This window comes from Dreissena polymorpha, chromosome 8 (genome assembly GCF_020536995.1).
Source record: "Dreissena polymorpha isolate Duluth1 chromosome 8, UMN_Dpol_1.0, whole genome shotgun sequence".
In the NCBI taxonomy this organism is placed as follows: domain Eukaryota; kingdom Metazoa; phylum Mollusca; class Bivalvia; order Myida; family Dreissenidae; genus Dreissena; species Dreissena polymorpha.
In genome coordinates, this window is record NC_068362.1 from 81,125,019 (window position 1) to 81,151,879 (window position 26,861).

General features: G+C 35.3%; 1 protein-coding gene across 1 annotated transcript in view; it reads left to right on the plus strand.

Annotated features, from left to right (window-relative positions):
• Nucleotides 1-26,509, plus strand: part of LOC127840684 (dipeptidyl peptidase 4-like) — a 31,303-nt gene extending 4,794 nt beyond the window's left edge. Inside the window, exons 4-27 of the mRNA XM_052369097.1 lie at nt 1,072-1,160; nt 4,981-5,079; nt 6,090-6,164; nt 6,800-6,852; nt 7,319-7,394; nt 8,599-8,728; nt 10,577-10,737; nt 12,045-12,139; nt 12,638-12,761; nt 13,759-13,797; nt 14,099-14,218; nt 15,153-15,247; nt 15,787-15,837; nt 16,362-16,546; nt 17,090-17,188; nt 19,088-19,163; nt 20,318-20,512; nt 20,852-20,903; nt 21,321-21,420; nt 22,667-22,725; nt 22,961-23,033; nt 23,644-23,717; nt 24,400-24,490; nt 25,681-26,509. Coding sequence (XP_052225057.1) covers nt 1,072-1,160; nt 4,981-5,079; nt 6,090-6,164; nt 6,800-6,852; nt 7,319-7,394; nt 8,599-8,728; nt 10,577-10,737; nt 12,045-12,139; nt 12,638-12,761; nt 13,759-13,797; nt 14,099-14,218; nt 15,153-15,247; nt 15,787-15,837; nt 16,362-16,546; nt 17,090-17,188; nt 19,088-19,163; nt 20,318-20,512; nt 20,852-20,903; nt 21,321-21,420; nt 22,667-22,725; nt 22,961-23,033; nt 23,644-23,717; nt 24,400-24,490; nt 25,681-25,763 — 2,294 coding nt within the window. The 3' untranslated portion in view covers nt 25,764-26,509. The remainder of the gene's footprint in view (nt 1-1,071; nt 1,161-4,980; nt 5,080-6,089; nt 6,165-6,799; nt 6,853-7,318; nt 7,395-8,598; nt 8,729-10,576; nt 10,738-12,044; nt 12,140-12,637; nt 12,762-13,758; nt 13,798-14,098; nt 14,219-15,152; nt 15,248-15,786; nt 15,838-16,361; nt 16,547-17,089; nt 17,189-19,087; nt 19,164-20,317; nt 20,513-20,851; nt 20,904-21,320; nt 21,421-22,666; nt 22,726-22,960; nt 23,034-23,643; nt 23,718-24,399; nt 24,491-25,680) is intronic.
• The last annotated feature ends 352 nt before the right edge of the window (nt 26,510-26,861 follow it).

Below are 26,861 nucleotides of genomic sequence, written 5' to 3' on the forward strand. Positions count from 1 at the left end.
TTTCAATACACTGTTTGCTAGGTATGGCACGAAACGCATGTATGATAATAGTCTCTTTCTAATCCTAATTCTTACGGCGGCATAAATGGGACATAAAAAATACTTTATTTAACTATTTCTATGACGTGCGCACTTCATAGTTATGGCGTGCGCACGCAATAGTTATGACTACGTGCGCACGTCATAGAAATAGTTAAATAAAATATGTCCTATGTTATATTATTTAACTATTTCTATGACGTGCGCACGTCATAGCTATGAAATTCTCGTTTTACATGTGCGGAATATCTAAATATCGGAGAAAAAAGCAAGGCATTGCATAACTCACACGTCACCTGCCAGAAAACATAATACAACATAATGAATATCTAAACGGATGTCAGTAACTTGTTGTTACCACATTGAAAGCCTAAATACAATTATTTATACGAACGAAAAAAATTACTAGTGATAAAAGCTAAATGGAACTCAAATATATACAATATAAAGACAAATGTTTCTCATGGTCCGGGCATAATGTTAGAGTTTTATCGCTTAAAATGAATATAGTTTGTTTTCCCCTGATATGATCATAAATTTTGTATAATATCATATCAATGAAGACTCGTCGCCAAACAACATCGGAGTCTATATTAAATTAGTCCTCTAGATAGTTAACAGAAAGGTCGACAGCAATATGAGTCGCGTTCTGAGAAAACTGGGCATAATGTATGTGTGTAAAGTGTCGTCGCAGATTAGCCTGTGCAGTCCACACAGGCTAATCAGTGACGACACATTCCGCTTGTATGATATTTTCTGTTTAAATAAAGTATCTTCTTATCTAAAAAAATCCAATTAAGGCGGGTAGTGTCGTCTCTGATTAGCCTGTGCGGACTGCACATGCTAATCTGGGACGACACTTTACGCACATTCATTATGCCCAGTTTTCGCAGAACGCGGCTCATATAATGAACGCAACGACACAATGGACGAACATCTGCATTATGATATGTGCATGATAACACGAGAACTATTTCGATATTTTCAGCTATAATCATGTGTTTTTGAGTGTCTGTGTGTGTTCTAATACAGGAAAAAGCGATGAACCGCCGAAACCAAAGTTCACATTCGAAGACTTCATAAAGAAAAAATTTGCTCCAAAAAGCTTTTCTTTCAAATGGGTAACAGGTAAGACACTTTAAGAGCTTCTGCGATATTGACACTGGTTGAATAATAAATTATAATAGAATTATGTGACAGATGGACTATCTGTTATTTATAAAAGCTCCGTTCGAGAAAAAAGGGTTTAATGCATGTGCGTCAAGTGTCGTCCCAGACTGTGAGGTCTGCAAAGGCTAATCGTGGAATATATTTTCCGCCTTTAAATAATTTTCGCGAGGGAGCGGATTCATTTACACGTAATGTTTCACACAAGCGGAAAGTGTCGTCCCTGATTATCACGTACAGACTGCATTGGCTTATATGTGTCGACAATCTACGCACATGCATTAAGCCCAGTTTTCCCAAAGCGAAGCTCATATGTATTTTCCGGTCTCACTGGTTGTTACCTTACAACGCATCGTTTGTGTAACGTGTGAACGTCAACTTGCTGAAACAAAATGTACTCAAAATACAAACATTAAAGTCATTATCGATCATTGATGTATGTATATTCAGTTTTGAAAAGGAATTCACATGACCTGATCGGCAATTAAGGTATCCATATTTTCCGACCATTGCTAAAATATAATATCCAAGCAAATCGTTTCATTATTGAAAGTAATGCATTTGTACACTAAGATGTTCGCACAATGTCGGAGGTCATTGAGTAAACTTTTAAACAAAATTGGTGAACTCAGTTAAATATGACGTATGGTTAGTTCACACCAGACAACGCATTAAGATAAAGGTTAAATTTTAATTATACAAAACAGAAGAAATATGTTTTAAATCAGTTAGATAAGCAATAGTTATTAACATATCGATACGAACGAATATATTGTGTTACTCTAAAGTGCAGAATAAATGTTTAAAGTAAACCTTTAGTTATTTTTTTCATAAAATGATTGCCAAAAACAGCATCTCGTTTATTTTAAAGTATCAATTTAACTTAACGTACGTGTCGAAAAAGTGTTGCAAATAAGAAACTAAGAAAATGGTACATGTGTGACCGTATTCCATAATTTGGAAAATAAATATGCGTGTCGCCATCTAAAAGACCAATCAACGGTTTTGTACTTCTATAATTGTTGACAATCTGTCAGTAAATGTCTTGATACAAATAACATGATTGTACGATGATATCAGGGCCTTTCTACGACAAGTTGGCGACGTTTGCAACTTCGTAACTAATAGCAGCTTAAATAATTCTGTTTGGATTAGTAAGCAAAATAGATCACATATGTAGTGCTTAATTTGTCAATAGTCAATGTCCGCGATTAAAGTTAAACTAAGTTACGGATATGATTACAACTGTATTGAATGTCGCCTATGATTAGAAACGACCAGAATCATTTTGCGGTCATTACATTTCCATCGGGCCGCAATGTATGTTAACGATACCGCAAAACATCAATTCATTTGTCAAAGCTGTGTGTTCAACAACTATTAGGTGAGAAATTTACGACGTAGCCAAGTGTCTGTTCGAGATTGTTAAACATGTGTTAATTTATGACTTATTGAGGTGAAACATAACTGTTTACACAACGACAGATGTATAGAAATGATCCTTAATCGCTAGCGCAATAAAACGACTATGGTGTGGTCGACAATGGAGAGCATTGTAAATCGTCATAAACCTTGTCGATTTTGTTTTCTATTGTGATTTCTTCTTGTTCAGAGGCTACAGTTTTGTGGAAAACGTTAATATACATTTCTGTCACATTTTTCAAAATTAGTAGATGAATACCGTATTGCGCCCGTTGTTGTAAGACAACACTAATCCCTCGAAACACACAACACTAAAAATGTATCAACAATGTAGTTATATTTAAATTATAATTAAATATACGGTGTATGATTAAACAAAAAAGTATTAATGTGTCACTAAAGTTCATTCCAGGATATGTCTATTTCATATAAATATCGCATGTAATAATTGTTAGGACGATTGAACTTTACGGAAAAGAAAAAAGAATGGGAAAGCGTTGTTGTGTTCCTTAGAGCGCTATGCGCGACATTAGGCGACTTCGGCGTCTTATATACAAGGTCGTGCGCCAGCGCGATGAAAGTGATTATATCGCCCATAAAGTGGAAAAAATAACCCCCATTTGAAATCTCTATGAAAAAGTAGGATTAAAAACGTCGTTTGATAACGATTTTATTTACCTGAAACGATATTAAAGCAAGCCTACTCGCATCTCATTTCTGTTTTATGAATACAATTCCATTTTGATGACGATATACTACGTTTCAAATTAATTGATATCACGTGATAAAAACACACATTTGATTGGTTACATTTAATGAAAAGCAGAACGACCCTACACATGTAAATAAATAATGGTAATGTATTTCATTTACGACGATTTAAGAAACGTCTTCATGAGTTCCGAAGGTTTTAATTAATCCCCCGATCTCACAGAGCTGCGACTTTACGACGATCATCCCGGGATGATCAAGCCACGGTCTGAAAAAGGTTTGGATCGCGGCGGATCGATGCCGATCGGAGTCTAAATCGAGCAAATTTGGCAAATGATGGTCTTCATTTCGACTTCCTTTTCTTTTCGTCTTGTTTCTTGCTGGCAACGATCCCGCTACGCTTGTGTTGAGCATGTTTAAAATAAGCGTGGCGAGAGCGTAGAGCTCTCCGATCATGAAGACTCTACCGTGATCACACTGCGCTTATTAAGACTCCACTACGTTTGTCCTGCGATTTGTCACGATCGGTCACGTTTTCGGATACGCTTTGATCGTAGCAGTAGCGGCGTCTATGTGTGAACGGGAGGTAAGGCACCACTAAACGTCGTTTCAATCCGTAAAAAGTAAAAAGGTGGAACCCCAAAAAGTCACGTGATCCCGCAACCTGTTTTCTCCGTATTGATAACGGGCATTGATAACTAATCCAAATTAATAAAAATATCTCTTTTTATAAAATACTCATTAAATAAACGAAACTCATTGTTAAATGTAAGTTCATCCTCGTAAAACAAGGACACATACTTTAACATTTTGAATAACACAATATGTATGTATATCACAATCAAATGTAATAAGTTTTATAATAAATACCAGGTATACTGTATATACAGGTAAACCGTAGTTACTTAAAATATATGATTACCGTGACATGAATGTTCTTAATATGTTCCGTATCCAACAATGGTTCATTAAAATCGCGGCGGTCAGTTTACCAACACACACTATTCCGGGGTCAGCTGGCTTAATAGTAAGTACTAAGTGAACATAATTATGCCAGTAACTGAATATTGCCATATTTGTAATCAGAGGGATGGTGAGAATTGCCGCATAAAGGATTGAATGACCATAACCAACGCAATTAATGCGACCGGGACGTGAATCGCAACCGCGATCCTCGTGTTTGTATTCCATCGCTCTAAAAAATTAGCAAGAATGCCCGATTTAATAAAGGTGGCTAAACATGCTCACGACGTGCTGAGAGCGTCGCGTACACGCGAATAAATCAGATAGCTGGACATCGGTGTGATGGTTTGATTTGTTAGATAGAAAAACATTAACTTTCTCACTACTATGTCTATCGGCGTTTTCAATAAATTGACTTTATTTGGTCGTCGTTAGGACGCCGATCCGTTGTGACGCGAATATAATTGGTTTTATTTGCCTAACAGGCATAGCATAAAGAGTCTTGAGTTTTCAAGCTTCTCTCGAATTTCTTTAAAATGAAGACTTGCATGAGTATGATGTGCATGAGTGATTATTGGTTATCCATGTGTTGAAACTATGGGTTTGATCTAGTCCGCCCGCTTGTCTGTTCCGTACTATTGTAATCTATGAGCTAATTATGTGTACATGATTTCCAAGATTCCGACGCCATTTACTACAGAAATGAATGACGGCGCCGTAATACGTTACAATTGCTCAACAAACACTTCTGCAGCAATCATGGACAACTCGACGTTTGTAAGTAAACAAATGATTTGCAACATGGCAGTGCTTGATTATATTCACAAGTAACGCAATTAATCATTTCTGCAAGTTAAGAGATGAGAGAACACAATTGCACAGTTTCGGCTGTTTTTTCTTCGAACGTCTACCAAGACAGCACTGCTCTATTCTATTGAAATGCAATAAATACTACTTAGTTATCCGAACGGAAGTAAGGTGTGCGTCTTTTCAGATTATACTAGTGTGTACAACTACGCCTGCAACTACATAAACACTAACACACTCGAAATATGAACAATATCGTCGGTGAATTGTTATACAATCGCTTTGATAATGGCTGAGTAGCATATAGTAATATAGAAGATATGTGTTGGATTCGATAGAATATCGATTTAATTTCAGGAGTGATCATATAACATAATATTTTCACGAGTGGCGCAGCCACGAGTGGAAATATATATTTTTTATGATCAGGAGTGAATTAAAATCGATATTCCATCGAATCCAACAAATTTTCTTTTTATTTTATGCTTATTTCACCTTTAATTTACATTGTAAAAGAGTTTAACTGGATTTATGACGTTATTTTGTGGAAAAAATGACGTCATTTCACAGTAAAACAGTGAATAATATCGATCTTTTTCACTGTTATTTTTCGTTATTTAAAAGAGTGAAATACCAGTTTTATTTCACTGATATTTCTCTATAAACTAACGGAAAGCATTAAATAAAATCCCTTTCCGTATGTACATGTATTTTAATGTGTGGGTGTGTTTGTGGCTGTGGATGCATAATGAGACGTCGGACTGTATGTTTAATTCATAATATTTTGAGAGTAAATGTTTGTGTCTGGTCCATGACTTCGGTGTTCACGATAGGATCGTTTAAAGAACACAAACAATTGTTTCATAGCCTCATATATTATATAATATTTTACAACTGCCGTTGGTATATTTGGATTATAAAAACAAAGTGTCAATTTGATTCAATCGTGAATGTTGTGTGTGTTTGGTTTTGTTTTTCAGAAAGAACTTGATACCTCCACGTATATGATATCTCCGGATGAAAACTTTGCGCTGCTTGCGTATGATGTTCAAGCGGTAAGATTACTCGGTCCGGTCACTTGCTTATGTGAGCCACATTCTCGGTCAACGGACTAAATGCGCGTGGGTAAAGTGGTGGCACCACATATTAGCCTGTGCACTTTGCGCAGGCCAATACGGGACGGAACTGTCCGGTGTTATTGATATTTTTACTTAAAGGAAGTCTATTCTAAACGAAAACCCATCTAGGTGAAAATTGTGGTTAAAGATAAGCCTGTTCACATTGCAAATACTAATCTGTGACATCTCTTTACGCACATGCATTGAGCCCAGTTTTACAAGTAGATACTTGAAGATAATATTTAGGCATAGGCGCGAAACATTTGTAATTCATTATAAACAATGGTTTGACCAGTATACATATTATACAGTTCTATAATACACATCATCTCTGGATTGTATTATATAAAAATATGTTATACTATATATATGATAATATTTTTGTAATTATTATTATTTAAATTAGCTAGCAATTAACAGTCGTATTCCATATGTGCATTTAAAGCGTCGTCAGTGCTTACAAGTACATTGTTCACAAAGCAAAAAAGCACTACAGTTTTACACAATTTGGCGGAGAAACTAAACATGAATTTATCTGTCGAATTATAAAATAATTTCCGTTCATTTTTCAGATTTACAGACACTCAACGCGGGCAAAATATAAAGTCGTTAACCTTCAGAATAGGTAAGATAGTGATTATTTATAGTTCACGTTGATTGTATTTCCCCGTAAATTAGTATATGTGTTAAGACAGTTCATAGTTCATCTCTAAGTACAGATATTTACCAACTGCTTATTTCATATTTCATAAGATCTTTAAGATAAAATATAGTATGCAATGCCAGCACATACTTTAATAATTATATCATACCTACAACGGGATTCGAACTCACGCCTACACAAATGTCCTATGTAAATGAGAATTTTGGTACAGTTTCTTTATTGATTGTGCGCATGCGTAATATGGCAGTTCCTTTAAATGGCATTTGTTTTAAATAACTCCCGATTTTCCGCGCCCAATAAAGTTTTCCATGTAGCTTCAAACGGTTCGGTTCATCACAGAAACTCCAGTTACTGCGTGTTCTTACTCTTTTATGTTTTAAATATTATCAACACGTTTTGAATAACATCGGCGTACGCTCAATTTCAGAAATGAGAGCTCACTTCAGGGTCCAAACGGCACTGAGTTCCAGTACGTGTCTTGGTCACCCACATATGACGGTTTGGTAAGCATTCGTCCATCTGCACGTGTGCATATGTGTCATGCATTTTATCGAGCACTAAGGGATACCCTAGTATCTGCAAGCAATCGAACGACGTCGGACCTCGGGCATTTCCGATACAATTTGCTGTGGTCCTGTATAATTCTCGAGACTGTCGGTCCTCTTGTCCTACAAACAATATATTAAACTTTGTTTTTGATAAAAATAAATATAACAAAACAAGGAATATGTTTAAAAAACGAGCTTGCTATATTTGCTGGTGACATTACAAACTTCAAGTAAGATAATACTAATAAGTGCAACGTTGTAATGATACCATTTAACTCTTTAAAATATGTTCCATTGTTTAATTAAAGAAGAACAAGGTCCGGTAAAGTCACGTGAGGTCCGGTAAATTTAAAAAGTGATCGTACTTCATGTCCTGAAAAATAGTTTGTCTTTGGCAACTTTCGCATGTGTTGCTATCGCCCGTACTCACCAATCCATTATTAGACTTAAAAAACGGATAGAATAAGTTCCACGAAAAATACTGCAGATTGGTTAAATGCGTTATGGGATATGCGATTATTTGGTTCGGCTTAGTGTACGACCAGCAAATTATTCACACATTTCGCACACCTTTTTTCCACAAATCTTAAAAATATATTGCTTCATAAAATGTTGTACATATATGTTATCAAATCGCTTGTACATACATTTTTTTAAGCAAACGTATGGGTAAAACATATGCTAAATATACTTAAGTTTATTAAGTAAAATAATGTTGTTGTTTTTGTTTTCGACCAGGTACTTCTCTGTCGAAATGGCGACAATATTGTCAGAAGTCTTCATTTCGTTTAATTCGAAACCAAAATTTAGTGAAACAGTTATATTTCGATGATACCTTTTCGTTATTTCACTATCTGAAATTATATGAGCCTTGTTCTCAGAATACTGTGCTTTATGCATGTGCGTAATGTGTCATCCCAGATTAGCCTGTGCAGTCCGCACAGGCTAATCAGGGCCGACACTTTCCACCTTAACGTAATTTTCGGTAAGGAGGGACTTCCTTGAAACTAAAAATACCATTAAAGCGGATAATGTCGTCCCTGATTAGCATGTGCGGACTGCACAGGCTAATCTGGGACGACACTTTACGCACACACATTAAGCCCAGTTTTCTCAGAACGCGGCTCAAACAATAAAATCACGCCGCCTTGTGTTGCAGGTATTTGTACAGAACAATGACGTCTACTACCGTCGGAACATGAACCTTCAGGACGTGGACGCGTTCCGGGTCACTGACACAGGGGTCATGGACCAGATTTTCAACGGTGTCCCTGACTGGGTCTATGAAGGTGAAGGGTCTGTGTTAAGAGATGTCATTTGGCATCAGATGTTGCGACGTGCCATATATGGGCTTATTTATCATAGAACCATTTGTCAAATGCGTGCCGGATTGAATCTATGAAGGCAAAGTTCTTATGTGAAGAGATGTATTTTGCATAAGATGTTGCGATATTTATCAGATAGCGTCAATTTATCATAGACACGTACGTCAACGGTGTGCGTGACTGAGTTTATATTCAAGGGACCTTTTCACAGATTTTGGCATGTATTGAAGTGTGTCATTAAATGCTGTATATTGATAAATGAAAACATTGGATCTAAAAAGCTCCAGTATAAAATCGAGAATAAAATATAAAAAAAAGAAACAACGTAACAACGTAACCTCAACAGGCTCGAACCAATGACCCCTCGAGTCATGGAGTAAAAGTCTCCCATCAGACCACTCGGCCATCCGTGCTCATGCAATGAGGGATGTATTGTATACTTTATATAAGCCATCCTCGTAGTATCACAAAATATAACGACAACAACAGAAATCTCAAAATTATTCAATCGTTTCGCGTTGCAACGCTTTATAATTTTCAGGTTTTTAAATCGTCAAAAGATGCATATAATGGCTATTTGTGAGCATGGTAAATGTTCGATATTACTATTTCCTCCTAAATATCATAACTAAAATAAAAATTTGCGAATCTGAAACAACTTTTTTAATGTTGTCAATTCACCAAAACCTGAAAAGGCGCATGCGAAGTAAATATCGGTTTGAACACGATATTCCATCTCAAACGCGAAGAAGGAATGCGAGCATTTATCATAATACCTAACCTAGATTTATTCGAGTTGCATTTACTCACGCTTATTCTACATGTTCAACAGGCGTATCTTTTTATTATTAATGTACTGAAACAATGAGCCACTTTATTTGCATAAGAAATAGGGATCTAGTTCATAATTCATTATTCATTAATCAATTTTATAAATAAAATTACAGTCGGTTTGGTATTGATTTTTTTATAAGATTTGCATGTATTATGTATATCTTGAAGAACTTGTATCATGTTTGTTTAGCTTTTATAACGAATGTGAAATGTTCATATTTTTTAACCGAATAAGGAATAAGAAATAATGTGGATTTTTTAGAATTCCATACTGCTTAATTGCCGCTGTAAAATCATAAGCGTTTTAAATGCAATTTGATTTTGCTTAGACAGAATCAGGTTTTATAAAAAAAGACTTGCTGCCTGCACCAGGATATGTGTGCCACACGAAACGAACATGTATCTCGCAGTACTATTGCTAATGTCTCAATATATGTGTAAACCTCGCTCCGAGAAAACTGAACTAAATGCATGTTCGCAAAATATCGTCCCAGGTTAGCCTGTGTGGATTGCACAGGGGCAATACTTTCCGATTAAAACTAGATTTTTGATAACAATAGACTTCTTTCAAACAACCAAATTGCATAAAAACACAAAATTGTCGCCCTGATTAGCCTGTTCTGACTGCACATGTTAATCTATGACGACACCCTACGCTCATGTATTATGCCCGGTTTTCCCAGAGCGCGGCCCTTATATCAAACGAGTCGTGTTCTGAGAAAACTGGGCATAATTCATGTGCGTAAAGTGTCGTCCCAGATTAGCCTGTGCAAACCAGGGACGACACTTTCCGCTTTTATGACATTTTTCGTTTTAATGAAGTCTTTTCTTAGCAAAAATCCAATTTAGGCGGAAAGTATCGTCCCTGATTAACTTATACGGACTGCAAAGGCGATTCTGGGACGACACTTTACGCACATGCATTATGCCCAGTTTTCTCAGAACGCGACTCAAATAGAAGCTGTATACTATCTGCAGAGGAGATCCTATCTGAAGACCACGCCCTCTGGTGGTCGCCCACTGGTAGCTACTTCCTGTTTGCCTCGTTCAACGACACGCTGGTCAGGAACTACCACCTCACCTACTACGGGTCCATGACAGACCAATATGTGACGGACAAGAAACTCCTTTATCCCAAGGTGGGAACGTTCTTCAATAAATTCTTGCTCTTTACTGACATAAGTCTGTTCATAAAAACACACATTGCTGTAAGGGATGGATTAGGAAACATTCCACAATATGACCGTACAACTTTAAATAATACATTCTATACAATACACGAACCAGAAAACATCGCAATACTTTCAACACATTCGGGTCAGTGATTTTTTTTATTTATTTTTTAAATTTTGAATCAACACCAGTTATAAAAATTGAAAAATACAAAAGTGTGTTAAGTCTTTTAACGAATTTTGATCATAGTCGTTTAACTTTTTATACTCATACTATATATGTTTAAAAGTATTCAGAAAAATCTCCCTTTTAATCAAATACCATCATTATTTCGTGTCTGTGTGTGTGTTAATTCACATGATGTCATTGTAATTTGTAAAGTTAAAACATTGCAGACATGTGCTCGACAATTCAACTTCATTTAATGTAATACATGCTTTGTTGTCTGGAGCTGTAAACATTTGGAGGGGCACTTAACGTCAATCTCGATATAATATTCACGCTAATTCTTTCAATGAAGTCTTCCAATGTCCATCTACGGTTAACTCCTTCAACATTTATCGTCCATGGTTTTTCATCTAAAAAATGTTATGTTTTATTGCTTTTGTTTTATAGGCTCATGCAGCTGTTTATTCGAAATATTTCGTAAACTTAATGTCAGTTTTGATTTAAGACTAAAAAATAATTATGGGTGAAAATGCCTCATCATGATTGCCAACTGTAAAATGCCTCCCTTTCGTTTGATTTATTAAAGTTGATAAAGTATGGACGAGTCCGAAATATTTTAATAAAGTAAAAATCATAGTTACAACTTTAAATTTTTTAAATAGCTAAGTATCGTTTGTTGTTGTTATTTGAACTATAATGTACTAAAGAAAACCAAGATAAAGTTAATGCAATAATATTGCATAATAGTGTAAATGCATACAATATCACGATTACATTATGACTTCTAATTAATGTATACATTTTTTAATCAATGAATATTTATCAAAACCCGAATAAAATGGGTAAATTTTGTATTTCAAAGCAAGTATTACCAAATATGCTTATCAACAATGATAATAAGGAGCTGCGTGTAAACAACAACTTCCGGTCGGTCCAGTGATCGGGAGCTAATGTAAACAAAACGGCTAAATATGTCTGACTATAGACTTATTCCTTACTTTTGATGAAAATTGATATTGCCATTAAATAGCTGGCAAAGCTTTACGTCTATCTCTGAAAAGCAACGGCAGTCTAGTTGAGTAATAGTTCGCACTATTGTTTTTAGGCGGGTACAACCAATCCTGTGTTCTCTCTGCATGTATTCCACACGCATTCGAACAAAACGATCAACATAGAACCGCCAGAGGACTTAAAAAATATGTAAGTATGTGAAATGGCTGATGTTCCTGTTGAGGTGAACTCTTGATTCTGTATCGCGTAATATGTTTTATCTTAATTGATCTATCCGTGCTAAACCAATCAAACACTGTTTAAATAAGCTCCATAGTTCAGTACTGTGTTCATAGTAATGTACGTGTTCAAATATAAGCTCCATAGTTCAGTCCTGTGTTCATGGTAATGTACGTGTTCAAATACTCTACGGTATTTTGTTTAAGTGTACGTTTACCTGTTAGAACACATCAATTTACAACTTATATCTTATTAAGCAATTAAATTAGTTAAGACCATTTGGCAATAGTACGGTTGTGTTTGTTTATTTATTTCTATCCAGACTTTCTATTCTGTCGACCATTTCGTAAGGTGAACATATGTAATAGAACCAAATTTAAGAATATTTTATGGGGGCACTCTTGAAAAAAAAGTTTAACGTCGATTTGTTGTGTATGCTATATTCATTTATTTCCATCATCTTCGCAGCGACCACTACTTCACGACGGTCACGTGGGCGGATAGTGAGCGCGTGCTGATCACGTGGATGAACAGATTCCAGAACATGACGCTCTATACGATCTGTCATGCGCAGAACGGCTCCTGCTATGAGGTTTGGTATTCAAGGAATAATATTCGATTTATTGGTATACCAGATTAAGCCGAATTATTTTGAAAATATACCTCATTGTTTAAGTCGTGTTCTGAGAAAACTGGACATAATGAATGTACGTAAAGTGTCGTTCCAGATTAGCCTGTGCAGTCCGCACAAGCTAATCAGGGGCGGCACTTTCCGCTTTTATGACATTTTTCGTTAAAATGAAGTCTCTTCTAAGCAAATATCCGATTGAGGCGAAAAATGTGTCGTCCCTAATAAGCCTGTGCGGACTGCACAGGCTAATCTGGGACGACACTTAACGCACTTGCATTATGCCAAGTTTTCTCAGAGCGCGACTCGTTTAGTCGTTATGCGGAGGACATTCAGAATGGAAGTGAATGGACTGAATTGCATTATCAAAGCGACGGCAGAGATTTGTTAATTTGGTCGAAACAATGCGAGTTTGCGACCAGTTGTTCTATAAAATCATGATCCGATGTATTTGCAGTTTTCATTTAGTATACATATACAAAAATGTAGTATACATATAAGGAAGTAATTTACTTTGTTCCATTCACAAATGTTCATTGCCAACTGATATTTTTGTAGATAAAAAACGATAATTATGTACATGTATACAAATATACAGAAAATGCAGGGTTACGATATTTATTTTATCTATATCGGTGATGCTCTTAATTATGACAGAACAACGTCTATCAATGGACAAATGCTGTACGAACGCCGTTTTATCACTAATGTTCAATATTATGAAGATTTTGATAATCGATGAAAGCTCTAACAATATCAGAACTAAAGGTCACAGTTTGAAAGTATCGAATACAAAATAAGTGCACATTAACTTGACACTTTTACAATAACTTAGACGGGCATACAATTTCGCAAAATGACGTTTATTATGATTGCATATTGTTTCGAAAGCCGCTTTAATTTATTTTGTTAGTAGGGTCTGATGTTAAACTTGTTCATTTTTTCGTTCTGGCTTTTTCAGAACTACCGATATCTAGCCACTTCCGGATGGTGCGAAACCGTAAGTTGTCCGGACAGGCTTTACAAAAATTATGTGACTGTCTTTAATCAAGCTACATTTATACCGAAAATCATCGATTAAGATGCTCTACCGGTATTGTATATTTGATGGTTTCATATTATTTTACATTCACTCTTTTACAAATTACAGCAAGCAAAATAGTGTGCTACCAATTATCCGCAAATGCAAAGAGTTTCACTAAATATTGCACAAATACGAAGCTTTTAACGTGTAATTCTTTTAAATCTGGCATATTTTAGAACTGACGACAATAGTAACAATTCATTTGATAACGTTTCAGCCGTCTGCGATCGTATTCAAAGAAGACGGCAGCGGGTACTTCACGGTGCTGCCAATGCGGGAGGGCGAGGCTGGTTATTTCCGGCACGTGGCCCTGGTTGACGCCGGAAACAGTGTAAATGTAAGCAGCGAATAGTTTTACGACTTTACTGAACACTTACACAAAAACAAATATTACAAAAAGACCAATGCAACTGTATGTTGTTGATTTTGAATATCTGAAATTTAATGCACATGCACACTGATTTTTTTCTCAGTAAAGTAAGACCCTGTCAATGCATTATGTCGATTGCTACTCATAGTTATAACTTATTTGATTATTTTTAAGTATATGCCAGAAAGTTTGCATGCAATGTTTTATAAGAAGGCGAAATTTGTTAAAAGGTCATAATCGTGCCTAGTTTTGTAGCTAATGTTAATGCTAGTGTTTGATTTAAATTTCATTTTCCTGCGATGTTGTGTGTCGGTAGGTCACATGCAGATTAGGGGGGGGGGGGGCGCTAGTGGTGGAAGTGTTACCTACAAGAAAGGTTTCCTTTGTTTACTTGAGTTTGGATGAGGGTATAATGCTGTAATGTTTGTGTATGAACCTTGAATGCAAACCTTTCTTCAAAAAATAGTTCGAAAATCTAGTTTGTTCGCTTGGTCGAATTTCTTGTAATAATGTCTTAATTTTAGTTTTCAGTTTAATTATCCAATGCAACTGTTTACGTATAGAAAGCTTCAAACATTTTTGTAGGCCATAATATAGGGTGAATTACCGAAATTACTATTAATGCAAATGACGTTCAGCGTGTTTGGACAGCTCTTCTTCTTTTTTGCTTTTATATTGTAGTGGTTCTTTTTTTTCGATGTGTGTTGTATTTATATTTCAAAATAATATCGCATGTTGGTGTAAGTGTATGTGAAGAAGTCTTCATGCATACATGACAACAAAGCATGTATTTTAAGCTATATATTTCAGGTTAATATGAAGTCAGTTTTAAGTGCGATTTTCTGTCTTTTTTTATTTTCTTACAGAAACAACTTACTGTGTCGTCTTTTTGTATTTCAAGATAAAAAGCGATAACCTGGGAAAGAGGACATTTATAACTTCCGGTCAATATGACGTCATCGAAATAGAGAAATATGACCCCAAAACTGCCTTAATGTAGGTATAAAAAACGTTAAAGCATTTTAGTGTGTTCCAAACTGGAATATTAAATATTATATTAACTTTATCAAAAGGAAAATGTATGCAAGCCAGGAATCACTGATCATTTTATACAATAAATTAAATCTACGTGTTTTTATGACTGGGTCCTAGCTGGAATGGTCGATGTAAAGCTTTGAGGATATAAAACAGAGATCATGGGAAGAAATAATTGAGACGCATTTTCTGTAATTGTAACTGTTATATTCTAAAATGGTGGTGAAGTTGTATATCCGTGATTACGTCACAATCAGTTGCTATATCATACTTTATTAAGACAGGGAACCGTCACTGGTAACGCTTTGTTTATATGTCTGTGGTTGTGATGGTTCTAAGAATAATGTATCTTTTCAGATAACTCTGTAAAAATTATGTTATTTTCCCTATTTAAAAAACAATATTGGCAGCTTTGCTGTGTATTTCGTTTTTGAGTTAAATATGTCCGTGTTTAATGCATAAAATGGCATGGGGCAATGTTTATACAATTTATTTTTCAGATATTATCTCGCATATATGGCTGGCGATCCTACATCGAGGCACGTCTACAAGTAAGAATGACAGACATTGATGTATAAAAAATAAATTGATATTAATAATATTTATTTATCATAGACATGTTTTTTTAAATAAAAACCACACAAATAATTGAAAGCTCAAAAGGGAAATCAATTGTTGCCGTTATTAAATCAATAATACAGAAAAGATGGTAAAGCTGTTCGACGTTGTATATGCTATGTACTAGTATACTATTCATTCTGCAATAGTGCCCCCTCCCCGCTTAAACCCACATTTACACTGACTATAAAACAATCATGTAACAGCAAAATTAATTCGAATTTCGTGTCGCCTAAAAAAACTCAAATCGTTGATATCCGAAAGCCATTGTAATTATTGCGTTTTCGATCAATTATTTATAGAGGTACATACAACTCTCCAAGATTAGGCTGAAAGCGCGAACTGCATGTTATATGGCTCTTATGTAAAACGTATGTTGACGAGCTATATAAGTGTCTTAACATGGAATAAACATGCTAGCATTGAGTAGACTCAACCTTGCGCGCGTTTTTCTTAGGACGTCCACTCGTGAAGGAGACGTGAATTTCTTGAAGCCCACGTGCGTCTCGTGCACGGACCCGGACACGTGCGACTGGGTCTCCGCGAGCTTCTCAACCAAGCCGGATGGCGAGTTTTATATGCTCACGTGCCTCGGACCTAGCGTTCCTACATACACCATGCGATCGACGGCGACGCAATCCGGTAATATATCGTTCAGTTTGACGTTTTGATATAAGTACTCGAATAAGTAATTACATTCCGAGAGAACTATTGCGAAATATTGCATAGCAAATATTGATTTTACCGACTGAATGGAATATAACCCATGTACTTCTATACTACTAGTCGTAATGGCGGGAATGCTGATTATGTTGATGATATTGATGACGTAGAACTGCAAGTCGGTATTAAATATGACGATCAGGATACATATGATGATGACACAATAAAAATGACGATAATAATAATATTGAGTCAGAAGAAGAACACCATGTTGAAACTACTGATGATCTTGCTGCTACTGGAGGAGGAGGAAGAGAATGAGGAGGAGAATTACGATGATGATGATGATGATGATGATGATGATGATGATGATGAGGAGGAGGAGGAGGAGGAGGAGGAGGAGGATTATGATGATGATGATGATGATAATGATGATGATGATGATGATGATGATGATGATGATGATGATGATGATGATGATGATGATCCCTGTTGTTATTGCTCATATTTCTGCCGTTGCAGTTATATCATTCGAGGACAACAAGGAGGCAGCTGATAAGTTGTCCACGTTGGCTCTTCCAAGAACCAAGTTCCTGCGCATTCCCCTCGATGATACCAACTGTATGCCACACATAAATTATTATATCATATAATCAAACGAATTTCATCTCTGAAAACGACTTCGCGTAAGGAGCTTGTTTTCCTCAGTCGCGGCGAGTATTGAGTGCCGGTATTACATGTACTTTACTCAGAGAATACCTCGTAATAACTGCGTTTTCCATTTTTTTTCTACATATTGCATCCCCCTTGGTGCAAAAAGTTACTATGTGGCATTGCAATTAGAATGCAGATGGTACCTGTTTGCACCAATGGGGTGATTTATGAGCTTAATATTGTCTTAACAACAAAAATGATACACATACATTAAAAATCACGACACTAACTAACGGTAGCTATTGTTTCTTAAAATCACGAGCTAGTGTTATTTCGCTGAACTCTACATCTAATTAGTATTCTCTTGTTCTGGCAAATAGAGTTTACAAGATAAGTATTGAATAAATATGTTTTATTTAACGGGTTTTGAAAACGTGAACCATTTGTCTGTGCGTTACAGCTTATCCTTACAATTTTGAAATAAGGCTGAGATTATTACGTTTATACACGTCTGATGATGTGATAACATACAGTAAGTGTACATGCAAACCGTTCCCTGATGATGTGATAACATAAAGTAAGTGTACATGCAAACCGTTCCCTGATGATGTGATAACATAAAGCAAGTGTACATGCAAACCGTTCCCTGATGATGTGATAACATACAGTAAGTGTACATGCAAACCGTTCCCTGATGATGTGATAACATAAAGCAAGTGTACATGCAAACCGTTCCCTGATGATGTGATAACATAAAGCAAGTGTACATGCAAACCGTTCCCTGATGATGTGATAACATACAGTAAGTGTACATGCAAACCGTTCCCTGATGATGTGATAACATAAAGCAAGTGTACATGCAAACCGTTCCCTGATGATGTGATAACATAAGCAAGTGTACATGCAAACCGTTCCCTGATGATGTGATAACATACAGTAAGTGTACATGCAAACCGTTCCCTGATGATGTGATAACATAAAGCAAGTGTACATGCAAACCGTTCCCTGATGATGTGATAACATAAAGCAAGTGTACATGCAAACCGTTCCCTGATGATGTGATAACATAAAGCAAGTGTACATGCAAACCGTTCCCTGATGATGTGATAACATACAGCAAGTGTACATGCAAACCGTTCCCTGATGATGTGATAACATAAAGCAAGTGTACATGCAAACCGTTCCCTGATGATGTGATAACATAAAGCAAGTGTACATGCAAACCGTTCCTTTGTTACAATGTCCATGAGTATCTGGCAATATATGCCTTAGCTAAGTTGCAATTAAATTACTGAGATCGAGGTAAGCTAGCAACAGCTATCGTGTAATTACTCATTTGGCATTCATCAGAGAGGGTCATTACGTGACAAACAAGATGGCGACGTCCATGTCGAGACATATAATTATTTATCGACAGTTTAATACCCTTTATTACTTTTTTTTTAACGCAACTCACTTTCCAGGCATATCATCAGGAATGTGATTAAAGTTTATTTTGTTTGATTATTCATTCTTTATCTTGACTTTATTTGCTGCGAATTTTCTTACCGGGAGCTGTAATTGTGTGAACCGCTAAAATGTTTCGCTTCGAGTAAACACAAGATATAGAGCAAAAACGATATAAACGCTATCACTTTTTTGCCTACATGGCTGACGAGTGAGCCGCATTTTAACAATTATTGGAGTAATAAAAAGTATAAAACGGCGAAAAATTGTCGACTCGGTATGTACGTCGCCATCTTGTTTGTCACGTGAATATCCCTTCTAATAGATGCTTGCTTAAAATAGATTGAACAGAATATTCCAGAGATACTAGTAGTCGATGTCTCATGATTGAAATTTCAAAACATTTTCTGCTAATTGCAGCAATGTGGGCGAAGCTGCTATTGCCAGAACCTCTCAAAGAAGACGAGGTGATACAATACAACATGCTCACAAGTGTGTAAGTGAACGTACGTACATAACACTTGGCCGTGCTCTGTGAAAAGGGGGTTTAATGCATGTGCGTAAAGTGTCGTTCCAGATAAGCATGTGCATGCCGCACAGGCTTATCAGGGACAACACTTACCGCCTGAACTTGATTTTTGCTAAGAAGAAACGTTCTATATACGAACAATATCATAAATTAAAGCGGACAGTGTCGTCACTGAACAGCTTGTCCGACTGCACATGCTAATATGTGACGACTCTTTACGCGCATGCATTAAACTCCTTTTACAAATAGCACTGCCCATATATAGGTGAATATGTTGTCCGATATCGTATTGTGATGACTCTGAAGAGTATAGTCACCATATTCCAATATTACTTGGGCAGCTTGTTTTGTGCTCAGTATCATCTTGCAGATTCGAAAATTAAGGACCTTGTGCAAAAGGCTTTTTCGGGAGGCACATTTGCATCATGGGGTTATGTTAATAAATTGCATAAAAACTACAAATATAGTTGCGCATATGCTTTACGCGAATAACCAAAATAGTATGCTGTTGCTAATATTATGAAATAAATAATTAAATGGTGCGCTGTGTATTTGCTAAAAATGTTTAGAAGTGCTGTTTCTGTGGAACTTATTAGACAAATACTGAATAAGCACGCTTCAGAGTGGCAAAACTTTGTTTATTGGCCTTTAAGAAAAAAAGTTATTTATTTTCACGCTCTGACAAATTTGTGTTTGAAATTGTATCTATATTTTACAGCACTACAGCATATGCTGTCGGATTCTTGATATCCGTTTACATTACCTGATTGATTTAAAATTCTAACCATGTGATTTGTATGTAAAAGTATCAGCGCGTATCAGGAAACGAATCATTTATCCTCTATCTTGGAAAACTGCAGGGGCGTTAAAGTGTCATCCCAAATACATGTATACGCGCGCATTCCACACACGGCTATTAAAAGGGAAACTTTCCGCCTTAACTGGACTTTCGTTTATAAAAGACATCCTTTAAACGAAAAATGCCATTCAAGCGGAAAGTGTCGTACTTGAGTGGCTTTTGCGGACTGCAAATGTTAATGCTAGACGACCGTTTGCGAAAATGAATTAAACCCCGTTTTCCCAGAATACGGTTTAAATAGTTACATTGATTTTCATTATAGATATGGGGGCCCCGACTCTCAGAAAGTATCCAAAGCCTTCTCCCTAGGCTGGGAAGATTACCTGGCCAGCTCACACAACATTGTGATTGGCTACGCCGACCCACGTGGCTCGAGTGGGCGGGGCGACGCCTGGAGACATGCTAACTACCGCCATCTTGGAACCACCGAAGTGGACGATTCTATAGTTGCGGGAAGGTAAAGATTCTATGGTGTATCTGATATTGTCTTTCCTCGGATAATATTTCAAAAAGCAAGAATATCAAAGTCAATAATAACTTGAAGTGGGAGATATTTGGACCGATAAAAACACCCTTTGATATGTTTTGTGTACAACACAATATCAAACACAAATAAAACAAAATCAAACAACGAACATCTTGTTCCAAGATGACATAAACGCAAGTTTAAATAAAACAATGTCTCAAATGGGTCCATTGTTCATCATCCCTTAACAGAATTGTGTCACCTTATACGACATATACTTATATACAAGATTATGAAGAGTGTGTGTCAAGATCTTGATGTATTGTTTAGGTATTTCAATAGCCTAAAGTACATTGGGGATAGGACGGCAATTTGGGGATGGGTGAGTACCGATGCAGAAATCATTTTATAAAAGAGAAATTTTTGTTTATTTTTTTTTATTTTTGCTTCCAAAACCATCCTTTTGACAAATATGCGTTTTCGTGCACACAGATTAAGCATTGAATTTAAGTATTTATTCAATGTATTTATCAAAAGTGCTTTATGTACAATGCCTTAAATACTAGCCGCATATTGTATGTAAAGTATTTTTACGACTAAAAGTATGTAACGCATGTACACGTAATTAGCAAAAAATGTCCGCAAATTTTAAATGATTCTAGGAAAAACCAATTATGCATAAATAATGCAAGAATATAATAGCATACGCAAACGCGCTATTGTTTTAAACATTACTTGTGTAAGAACTTTATCAAATAGAAACATTGTACAGGACACTTAAATGGTAACCATGTTTCAGTCTTACGGGGGTTATCTGACCGCCTCTGTGCTAGGTCGCGGCTCGGAGGTGTTCGACTGCGGCATGTCGGTCGCCCCGGTAACGGCATGGACGTACTATGGTAAGCAGGGTCTGCAGTCCAATGTCCGGTTTCCATGGCAACACAATAACCTGCGACTGAGTTTTACATCTTTTTAACTTGAATCTCATATACGTGTTATGATTCTTTAAATACATCTAGCAGAAATAAAATGGGCGTTTGTTAAGAAAACGCACTAATAATTAAGACTAGTAAATATAGTTTATAAGTAAGAAGAAAGTTCAGAGTTTACTTTATTTATTAGTCAAACAACAACGAGTTACTTTATTTATAAGTCAATTAACAACGAGTAAGTGTTCCGATGAGTAGAAAATACACCACGATCAAATAGTATTCAAATTGTCATCTCTGCGACAACTAAGATCACTTTATCAAACGTGTCTCTGCTCAGGAATAGAGCTGTGTTTAGGGGTATGATGACACTTGATTATGTTCCTTGCCTGTTGTAAACAAGTGAATAGCATGTTTGAATACAAATTATGATCAACTATTATTTGAGTTTATAATAAATCATAAGAAGTGAATCATCAAATTTGCGACATACTTGTGTTGGTTCCAATATTTGAAAAGAAGGGAATCAACAATTTGCACACTCAGCCATTAATGTTCCGTAACGTTATTTATAGAAACGACTGTGACAATTTCGGTGCATTATTCCACAGGTGGAAGTAACTTATATAATATATAATAATATTATATATATATATATATATATATATATATATATATATATATATATATATATATATATATATATATATATATATATATATATAATATACATTTTTGGAATTAGTTTTTAGGGGCTAGTGGTTGCATATGCATGCATTATGTGACATGCCTCGTTATTTAAAAAAATAGGACGCGAGCTATCGATTAAGGAGAAAAACGAAACAATATTATTTGAAATTCTGTCGAAGATTTATTCGGGTTGACAAACGGGCTCGAAATGTTGCTTGGTTATCGGCCGATTGTGAGTAAACGGCTGGACAGATTTCTTTGAAGTAAACTTCTGAAAGGTTGTCCAATTGCCCATAAGAGGACCAATGAATTCTTTGGATTAAAGCTATTTTAGACATTTTTGCGGCCCGCGAAGACAGGTCTATAATATATTCAAGTTAATGACCTTGAGTTTTTATTCATGGCTGTTTGTCAAGTGTGCTCTCATTAAACATGACTTTATATAAAAAAAAATAATATATAGGGCTCCTGGGCCCATATACTATCCAGGGTACGTTACTTCCACCTGTGCATTATTCTTTTCCAGATACTGTATATACAGAGCGGTATATGGGGCTTCCAGATGAAAACTCTGAAGCTTATAATGTAATAAGCATATTTCATTATTCAATAAGTGTTTAAATATTAATGTTAAAGCTTTAGATAAAAAATAGTTCGTCCAAAGTATTCGTGTTAAGATTTTTAGTAAAAATAGGCGAACTATTTTCTGAAAAGCATGTACAAAGACTTTTTCAATACGGTAACGAGGATTTGATACAGTTCGCTTTGTTTTCATTTTTTAATCTAAAAGTTAATTAACACTTTTTTATTTTCTTTACAGTATGCAAATGTTTCTCGGTATGCCGAAAACTTTAAGAAGAGCAAATTTATGCTCGTCCATGGAACGGGTGATGGTAAGTAATAACACAACAATTCACAGAGGTAGAGGTTACTTTATCTGAAGTAAAACTCAGCTCAAAACTTACTTGAACATAATATGCTATTCACTCATTTCAGCAAGTATGATTGAAGAGCACTGTTCCATTCAAAGCATTATACATGATTACGATAGAATATAATTATGTTAACACGAGATAATTACTTCAAAGTGTAACATTCCGTTAAAAAAATAGAATTTGGTTAACTGTATTCAAAAGAATCACCATCAAAGCGAGTGAAATAAATGCGTCCTTTCGCGAGGGTATGTTTTCAATTTAAACTGTGCAGGTGTTTTTGTTGTTGTTGATGTTTAGCGCAGATATACCTATTACCTGCGATCAAAACAAAGAAATTATACAGTATTTGAGAGAGGTAATGTTTTGAACGTTTCTATTACAACACAATGCGCTTCATAAATACTTATTTTTGACATTTTTATCATACTTTATAAAAACACAGACTTAAAAAAAAATCTAATGTGGGACAACACTATATCTTTCAGAGGAATTACGAATTTGAACATAAATCCACTTTTGAGTGATGTTTTTATTTTATTTAGACACGTGTTTTACAATTTTATTTCAGACAATGTACATTTCCAGAACTCTGCGCATCTAGCACGAGCGTTGACAGAGGCAAATGTGTACTTCCGTTCGCAGGTATTCTTTCATTGACTTCCTTAAATAGAACGCGTCATACAAAGGAGATTAAATTAAGATTTGATTTAACAATTATCGCGTGACCTAAGCACTTTCGTTTTCAAACAATGTATTGAAAGAGACGCTGTACGAGTTTGCACAAAGATTTTAATGAAAATAAAGCTATAATGTACTATAATGATATCAATTTATTCCTGACCTTTCATACGTATGAAATAATAATAATAATAATAATAATAATAATAATAATAATAATAATTATCATCATCATCACCATCATCATCATCATCATCATCATCATCATCATCATCATCATCATCATCATCATCATCATCATCATCATCATCATCATCATCATCATCATCATCATCATCATCATCTTCTTCATCATCATCATCATCATCATCATCATTATCATCATCATCATCATCATCATCATCATCATCATCATCATCATCATCATCATCATCATCATCATCATCATCATCATCATCATCATCATCATCATCATCATCATCATCACCACAACAAACATCACCACCACCACCACCATCATCATCATAATCATCATAAGCATCATCAACACCACCATCATCATCATCACCACCATAATCATCACCACCACCACCACCATCATCATCATCATCATGATGTAAGTAAATGCCCACATATAATATTTCAGTTTTACACCGATCAACAACATTCCATTAATGGCGGAAACTCGCGAACACATCTCTACAACACTCTGGAGGACTTCCTGCTCAATTGCTTCGGTAACGTTTGACGCTAGCTGTAGTAATCTGATATAGAACGGGTTGATGACGTTACTAAAACAAAGTTATCTCGTGACCATGAGTCTGTGGTTCATTATTTCTCCGATTTAACGCCGGGAGACTCGTTTACATTCGGGAATAGAAGTTAAGACATTGTCAGATATTTCTTTCAGATTAGGAAATATGTGAAATTCGTTTCAGTCCCATTGGAGCTTAAATGCGGCCAACACAAGTCATGATGTTTATCTGTTTTTGTTTTTCAGTTTTATTTTGATTTAGAACATGCATATCTTTTTTTCATATTGATAGTGTGTGTGTCTTGGACAAAACATTAATTATTTTTTGTTTTGCGCAATGATATTTAATATTATGGTTGATTTTTTAAAAGTATCTAGGGGGGAATAACATGTGCGAAAATAACGTGCCGATATGTTGTTTTGCAATCTTTCTTTAAATACATTTGGAATTATTTTTGTCGCATCAACAGATTTACTCTATGCGGCGTCGGCGTCATGTAAAATGCTTTCATACACTTACTTGATAAGTGTTTATTTGCCATCATTTTGAAAGTATGAAACAACTTAAATATTTACATTTAATTACCAATATACGGAATATTGTGATTGTAATTCGACGCCAATACTCTGTTTTTTCCTTGATTAAATACTATTTATTTGCTGTTAAAATAAGACTTGCGCACAGAATAACTGATAACGGTTGTATATGGGCATACAGACCGTTTAGGGAATTGGCAACGCTCAAATTGAAGTTTATGATACGTTTGCCTCTTGGTAAATTTGCTATAATCGTACATTTTAAGAGGTCTCATGAGACATGTGTAGACAATTATTGCACGGTAGACAATCATTGCACGGTTTATGTTATAATTAAGACACTGTTAAAATACTGAACTTTTTAAAATTCGAATTTCTTTGAAACATTTCTGGAGTAAAAGCTGTCAATGCCGTATATAGTTTATCTCAAAATATTCCGAATATATCATTGTCTTTCAAACGATGAGTAAATAAGTAAAGGACGTAACGATATGTTTTGTTTTATGCAACAAGACTATATGCACGTGAAATACCGATATGCCCTTAAATATTATGTATGTGTTATCATAATAAAACTGTTCAAAAGTATATGTAGACTACACGGCATGTATGGCGACATATCTCTTCCAATTGTAGATGGTCGTTCTTCACGAATGGATGAATTGAACAATCCAACAGTCGCGAAACCAACAGAAAAGGATGTCGACAACGACGAATAAGTTCCCTGTACTATGATCTAGTATGATTGCTGACTATTTGATGCATTTCGTCCATGTCCGTGAATAATCAAGGGGCTAAGACATAGTTTGGGGCTAGATCATGTCTTTTTATATTCAAAATAAAATAGTTAATATATATGATATTGTATGTGATAGAAACAAATTGGCATACATTGTATTATGCAGTTTGGATAAATACCAATTTGCTTCGATATTTAACATTCGTTATTGGATAAAATTACAAGGACCATATATAAAACGCCAAGTTAACAACTTGGTAAATGATGAAGACTTTTACAATTATTATATATGGGCACACAGTAGTGTTAAAGATTTCGCCTCACAAAACTTAGTATATAACTGTTAAGATTTTTAACTTTAAAAAGTATTTAACCAACTGTTCGATATTTAACAACCGTAATTGTTTTCTGTCTCGTGTAATACATGTTGGTCATTCACCAAAAACAATACTTCCAGTTTATTTAATCAGAAATATTCCAACCATATAAAAACTTTCAAGTTTACAGAACTGAAGTTCGGACATAACATATAGGTATGTCTTACAAAGTTTGAACGGAAAGTTTCAATTTAGTTATGATGGAATATCATGGATAAACATAGTTTCCGCTGTTAATCCTAAGGTTGTGATATTTTAATCCATTTTGTTAAGTGTTTATAAGTTTTTTTTGTGTATGATGATTTATTCCGTGCATGATTACGTATGAATAAACAATTGTTTAATGGTTGCTAAGCTCTGCTATATTTTGTGTTTATTCTATTATTGTACAGAATCATGTTTACATTTATAGACAATTCATGTTGAAAATATTAACCGTACTTTGCATTAATGTAATGTTTTTGAAATTAGACTAAAACAACGCTTATATCTAATAGATGCTTCGCAATATATCTGGTTTTCGAATATCCGTATATTATCCAATAAAGATTGTGTATATTGTATAAGAGTTCACAAATTTTCGATGCTAAAGGTCGTAAATGTCATATGCTTAGACATCTCAGAACACCATATTCTCTTTATATACTAAATAAACCCTGCTACACAGCGTAGACTGTATTCACTTTAATGCTCTATAATTA